This window comes from Gadus morhua, chromosome 18 (genome assembly GCF_902167405.1).
Source record: "Gadus morhua chromosome 18, gadMor3.0, whole genome shotgun sequence".
In the NCBI taxonomy this organism is placed as follows: Eukaryota; Metazoa; Chordata; class Actinopteri; order Gadiformes; family Gadidae; genus Gadus; species Gadus morhua.
Genome location: NC_044065.1, coordinates 12133763 through 12140069, shown reverse-complemented (window position 1 = coordinate 12140069; position 6307 = coordinate 12133763). Strand labels below are relative to the sequence as shown.

The following is a 6307-nucleotide window of genomic DNA, read 5'->3' as shown; positions in this document are numbered from 1 at the left end:
TAAGTCCCAGGCAAGAAGAAAGCAAGTCTGGGTAGGTGACCACATCACACTCATAAATGTTCTCCCTCTGGACCAGTGGCCCAGAATCCCCTTCCCCCACCTGATGGTGGCCACCGGGAATTCTCCGTAAGTACTTTGTTGGGAAAAAAAACTAAAAAGTTTGGAAACACAAAGTTGCTACAAAAGTTTTCTTTCTGGTTGGCTGCCGGACGTTAAAAACTCCTTTGCAGTACTGCAAGGCATCCACGAGAGCCTTCGCTAAACAATGCTTGTAGAAATGGGAGAGGGTCTTTAAGCCACTGTTATTGGTAGATTCAGAAGGTAATCAAAGGAGAGTTGACCGGCTCTTTGTCCCAAACGGAGTACCACTCTTTGTGGGGGGGGGGGGGGGGGGGGGGGGTAGGTTTTAGGCTCAAGGGATGGAAGTGTGTGTGTGTGCAAGTGCGTTCGCGCATGTTTGTTTGTTGTTTTGTGTACCTGTGTGTGTGTGTGTGTGTGTGTGTGTGTGTATTTGTATGTGTGCACAAGAAAAAACAAGAGGAACTAAGGCCAAGAGGCTTCCTAAAAGTCAGTGTCCCACCCAGAGTTGTCGTCAGGTGGGGGGTCATCTGTGTCTTCAGGGAAACTGTCAAAGTTACTGGTGTCTGTCGGTGAAGTGACCTTGGGAACAACAGAAAGGGGAGAGAGAGAGAGAGGAATCATCCTTTAGCTTCACAACACTGAAGCAATCCTGTTAAAAGCTGGTGTGACTGTTTTGTAAAACTCACATCAGGGATGATAGGAGGGGTCAGAGCCCCCTTCCTCAGCCCCTCCCAGTTAAAGCCTTCAAACCACCTGGTAGAGAGACAGAGAGGGAGAGAGAGCGAGAGCGAGAGCGAGAGAGAGAGAGAGAGAGAGAGAGAGAATTGTCAAGTCAAGGTCATGTACATAAATGAGTAGAAGAAGAGATTAGATGAGATAAGATAAAAGGTTGGCACTTACTTGTGCTTCTGAATGTCTTTCACTCCATTTTTCAAGTTTCCAAGGCGTTCCGATGGACTGTCTCTGCAGGGACATTACAACAATATAGGGACTGTTAACTCCTTGAATATACCCTTATCAATAACAAAGGTATTAAGGCTCTTTGCATTAAAACTATTAATTTCAATGTCTAGCTGTGAAATGTCTGATCATCTGTTTTTATGGTCGTTCCTGTTGGGGGCTTGGACCAAAGTCTGTAGAAAGCAGGGATTTGAGCACTTGGCTTCAGTATATCATGTGGGCCTGGCTCTACCTGCAGAGCTTCTTGATGAGGTTGGCAGCGTTCTTTGTGATCTTCTTGGGGAACTCCACCATGTCAATGCCCCTCAGGATGATGTTGTAGGTCTTCATGGGGTCAGGACCCGAGAAGGGAGGGCTAGGGGAGGGAGGGAGAGGGAGAAAGAAAGAGAGAGCGAGGGAGAGAAATCAATTATTTGCGATGATATGATATGATATACTTTCCATTTTATGATATCTTTTCTATGATATGATATTTTATACAATCGTATATATTTTCTATGATATGATCGTTTCTATGATATGATATAGTTTCTACGATATTGTATATTTTCTATGATATAGTTTCTGTGATTTTATATAGTATTTTCTATGACATGATCATTGCTATCTGACATAGTTTCTATGATATGATATCCCTTGATGGTTAGACAGGCTGTGACATAATGTCGATGGTATGATAGGATATACGACACACATATATATTTTTTAGATGACACAATCTTTACTATGAGAGGATATGCTATGCTATACTATGCTATACCATGTAGATATGATCTGAGGCTAGCTAGGCTAGGCTAGGCTATGCTCGGTCGTACCTGCCGGTCAGCAGCTCATACATGAGGATGCCGAGGGACCAGTAGTCTGCCGAGATGTCGTGTCCCTTGTTCAGGATGATCTCCGGGGCCACGTACTCCGGCGTCCCGCAGAACGTCCACGTCTTCTTACCGAAACCGATCTTCTTAGCGAAACCGAAGTCCACCTGGTGGCAGAGAGAGAGAGAGAGAGAGAGAGAGAGAGAGAGAGAGAGAGAGAGAGAGAGAGAGAGAGAGAGAGAGAGAGAGAGAGAGAGAGAGAGAGAGAGATGGGTTTGTTAAACTCTGTTCATAGTCGTAACATAGGAGTCATATGACATAGGTGTGTGCATGTAGGTGTGTGTTTGTGCGTGTACGTGTGAGTGCATTCATGTCGATGAAGGTGTGCTGTGCATGTGTGCGTGTCTGAGTGCGTGTGAGTATGTATTTGTGTGAGGGTGCATGCGTACAAGCTTGGCGTAGCCCCTGCTGTCCAGGATGAGGTTCTCAGGCTTCAGGTCTCTGTAGATGATGCCTTTAGTGTGCAGGTAGGCAAATGCCTCCACCACGCACGCTGTGTAGAACCTGGTGGTGACGTCCTCAAACGACCCCCTGGATACACAAATATAGATAGAGATAGGCTTTAGAAATGAAGATTATTAGTACAATATATTAGACATGTTTGTGTGTGTGTGTGTGTGTGTGTGTGTGTGTGTGTGTGTGTGTGTGTGTGTGTGTGTGTGTGTGTGTGTGTGTGTGTGTGTGTGTGTGTGTGTGTGTGTGTGTGTGTGTGTGTAGCTACCTGTCTCTCAGTATCGTCCACAGTTCTCCACCCAGGCAGGCCTCCATCAGCATGTACAGATATTTACTGTCTTTAAACGACCGGTACAACCTGTAAAATAGAGCAATAATCTCCCATTAGCAAGGCATCGATTCAACCGCGGCATCACTGGAGCTGGTCGGTCACCAGTAGTAGACAATAGACATGAATGTGATTCTATCGCCGAGATAGGAATTCTGGGTCAAGAGAGATTGACAGAGGTCTGGTTTTAAGTTTGTTGTATGTGTGTCATGTCATTGTATTCCATTGTAGTGTTTGCTTGTTTCAAAGGGGTGGCTATTTATATGTATGTCAAACAATTAAATGCATGTAAAATAAAATCCTTTGAAATGAGAAGGAAGCAAGACATCCGTCATCAGAACTTTCATTGTAGAGATTGAATATTTAAGATATTGGGCATTCAAAATGGCTTCCCCGTGTCCTGGATCACATGTGTTTCTGTTGAAGGATGGTGAGGGTCTTACCTGACGATGAAGTCGGAGTGAGCGTCGGTCATGATGTGTTTCTCCGACCGGATGTGCTCCTGCTGCCTCGTGTCCACGATATGGCGCTTCTTCAGGATCTTCATGGCAAAGGTCTTGGCCTCCTCGTTCTTCAGCTGCACCTGAGAACACCAGAGAGATGATGTTTTTGATATGAATTACCTTATTATGTCGTTCTGCATGGTCTGATTACATTGCGTTAGGCATAGGAGGTAATGAATGGGTTTTTGGTTTTCAGTTCAAATAAGCTTTACATTTTTTGACTTAAATTATTTCCTGGACTGAATACAAAGAAATCTTTCAGGAAATTATAAGCCCTTCAGTTTCCAAGCACCTAAATTTTTATGATTTATTTATCAATTATTTATGGGAAATGATTTTTCATTTTAAAGATAAATACTAAGAGACAATAAAACTAAGTATGAACAACAGACAATGGTCTGCTATTAATCAGGCCAAACCGTCAACACACGTCCATTGGGTCTTTCAGTCACAGCTAGCTTAGCGCTCTGTAAAAGTTCCCGTAAACATGTGGTGCTTCCCTGCCAGAAATGCCTCAGAAAAGCAGCTAAGATCACCTTGCTTGTAAACATGTGCTCAGAAGGGGACACCCTCTGGTGGCATTCAGGCCATTTTTAGCCTTGCGTGCTAATTCAGCAACAAGCTCTACAAAAAGACTGTCATGAGGTCAGCAAGCTATATCAGAGCACAGCCCCCTGATACCCCCCTGCCCACATATAGAGAAAGAGAGCGAGAACGAGAGAGAGATTCTTTACATGAGGTCATGTGAAAGACCTACTTGCATGACAGAGTGCAGAAGAGTAGGAGCCAGTGTGTGTGTGTGTGTGTGTGTGTGTGTGCGCACACAGGCATCTGAGAGTGGGAATAAGACAGTATGTACTTCGAACTCTGTATACATGACCGCGTTCTTGATCTTGGGTTCCCAAAATTGAATGACTGATGGACAAATAATACATGGAATCGTCAAACAGACACAGTTTAACAGTCAAACAAAAAGACAGATAGATTGACATGTGGACAGGTGTGAAAGTTATGGGAGGAGGGGGAGGAGGTGTGTGTGTGGGAGGGTGGGGGTGGGGGGGGTTGTTTTCTTCCTCCATGGGGCTGATCCCAAAATAACTCGGAAGGCATGATGGGAAATCCTGGCAGGGGAAGCCTTCCTCTTTTGGAAAAAAACCACCCAAGGGCTTCCCCCCTGTCCTCTCCCTCCCCCCCGTCCCACCACTCCTCCCTCCTCCCCTCTATCCTGCTGCGCCCCCCCCCCCCCCCCCCCGCCGAGCATATCGTCTCCTGCTTGCTTTCTCCTTCCCTGTCTCTCTCTCTGTCTCTGTCTTTGTCTCTTCCACACGTCGTTCACCAGCTACAATACATTTCCGGCCCAAACTATGTCCCAATGTATTCAGGCTGACTCTTTATAAAACAAATCATATCAATCAATATTCTCTCTCTCCGGGATTCTCTCTCTCTCTCTCTCTCTCTCTCTCTCTCTCTCTCTCTCTCTCTCTCTCTCTCTCTCTCTCTCTCTCTCTCTCTCTCTCTCTCTCTCTCTCTCTCTCTCTCTCTCTGGAACGTGATCATAAAGTCTGTAAATCAAGCAGGAGGGACAGCAGTCTGGGTCCCGTGTCTGTCGATTCCGGTTACTAGCACTCGTGTGCTAGTGGAAAGTTACCTAAAATTAACCTCTGTCGCAACCAACTGTCTGGTGCTGGACCGTACGTCTCCTCCCCCCCCACATACCCAAAGCCCCTCACCCCAGCCCAGTCCATCGATATCCCCTTTATCTTTATAGATTTACCGCAGATTCAATGGGTAATGGTATTAGCCGTGGGTTTGGTTTCAGGCGTAAAAATAGTTTCTGCTGAGTAAGTGCCGTGAGTATCCCTGTGCGCTGCCTTGATGAGCTCGCAGCCTTTGGCTTCCTATCACACCATGTCAGATGATATGGGCTGATGGAGATGAAGGGCTGGGAAAAGGCTAGACAGAGGCTGGTAATAAATGGTCTGATATTAAGATCCGAAATGATAGAGTTTAAAGTTCATAGAAATGTAATCCTGTTTCCAGGGAAGGAGCCATCTGCATCTCATCTGAAGCAAATGAAGGTCTTTATTTATTGTATTTTTGCTGACTCAGAGCACCATACCAGTTCAGAATTTGGGGAATAGGGGAGAAAGGTCAACTGTAGGGACCGGTTCACCAAAAGATCCAACTATATTACACTAAAACATTACTTTATTCCCCCTTCTATTCATAGAGTTGAAATGTAGCGTATGCTGTAAAGAAAGAAGGCCCCTACGCTTTGGTTGGGTCGTCTCTGCTAAAGGGTGCTTCAATAATGAACTTCGACAAGGAAGTGCTTTTGTCTAAATGCCCTTGCAACCAGACCTAAAAAAAGAATTGGACTTTTAACAATGAATTCCTTTTCAAAGAATTTGAAAGGCTGGGTAATTTTGAGACATAGAGATAAGATATAGGTCTTATTCCTCTTCTTCTTCAAAAAAAAAAGGGATTTGGGTTTGATCCAGAGATACGAGCATCCGGTCCCTGGGTCTCAAGGCTCCCCTGGGGCATCAACACCAGACTTCCACAGGCTATCCTCCTAAGGGAGTGTGGGGGCCTGGGTCTGTCTCTGTGGGCCAGGTCGGGGTTATTACTGGAATACAGAGCGGGACATACTCTTCCACGTGTGCTCTGTCTTCTCTACCTCATTCACGGCCAAGTAAACTGCGTCCAAAAGAAACAACTTCTTGAGTTACCTGATTGACGGTGTATTTATGTGCAAGAACCGACTTAATATTTTTTCTGGAACTTGTATTTAGTAGTTATTAAGGAGAAGCTTATATCCTTAGTGGCTTACAGTGAATTCAGATACATGTCGTTAAGGAACAGGATGGCAGGCATCTTGCTCAAAGATGCATACAGATAGGCTCTGTAGACTGTCTGAGAAACACTTAGATGATGTTAGCAGTACTGCTCATGATAGTCATCTTTTTGTTATCTTACCAGTTCTACACGTCCAAAGCCTCCAACTCCAAGAGTATCGATGATGTTGAAGTCTGTCAACTTCAGGCTGGAGTAGAAGGCATTCTCAGCCTCATACCTGAATAAAGTTGCAAACGAAAGAAGTGTTAACG

General features: G+C 45.0%; 1 protein-coding gene across 3 annotated transcripts in view; it reads right to left on the bottom strand.

Moving 5' to 3' along the window:
• Positions 1 to 472: 472 nt before the first annotated feature.
• prkg1b (protein kinase cGMP-dependent 1b) overlaps positions 473 to 6307 on the bottom strand; it is a 103611-nt gene continuing 97776 nt past the window's right edge. For all 3 annotated transcript variants that reach the window (XM_030340251.1, XM_030340250.1, XM_030340252.1), the window contains 9 exons: positions 6177 to 6273; positions 3138 to 3277; positions 2635 to 2724; positions 2303 to 2444; positions 1857 to 2020; positions 1274 to 1396; positions 982 to 1044; positions 768 to 834; positions 473 to 660 (listed from right to left, as the gene is read on the bottom strand). In XM_030340251.1, the coding sequence (XP_030196111.1) occupies positions 562 to 660; positions 768 to 834; positions 982 to 1044; positions 1274 to 1396; positions 1857 to 2020; positions 2303 to 2444; positions 2635 to 2724; positions 3138 to 3277; positions 6177 to 6273 (985 nt within the window). In that variant the 3' untranslated portion in view covers positions 473 to 561. The remainder of the gene's footprint in view (positions 661 to 767; positions 835 to 981; positions 1045 to 1273; positions 1397 to 1856; positions 2021 to 2302; positions 2445 to 2634; positions 2725 to 3137; positions 3278 to 6176; positions 6274 to 6307) is intronic.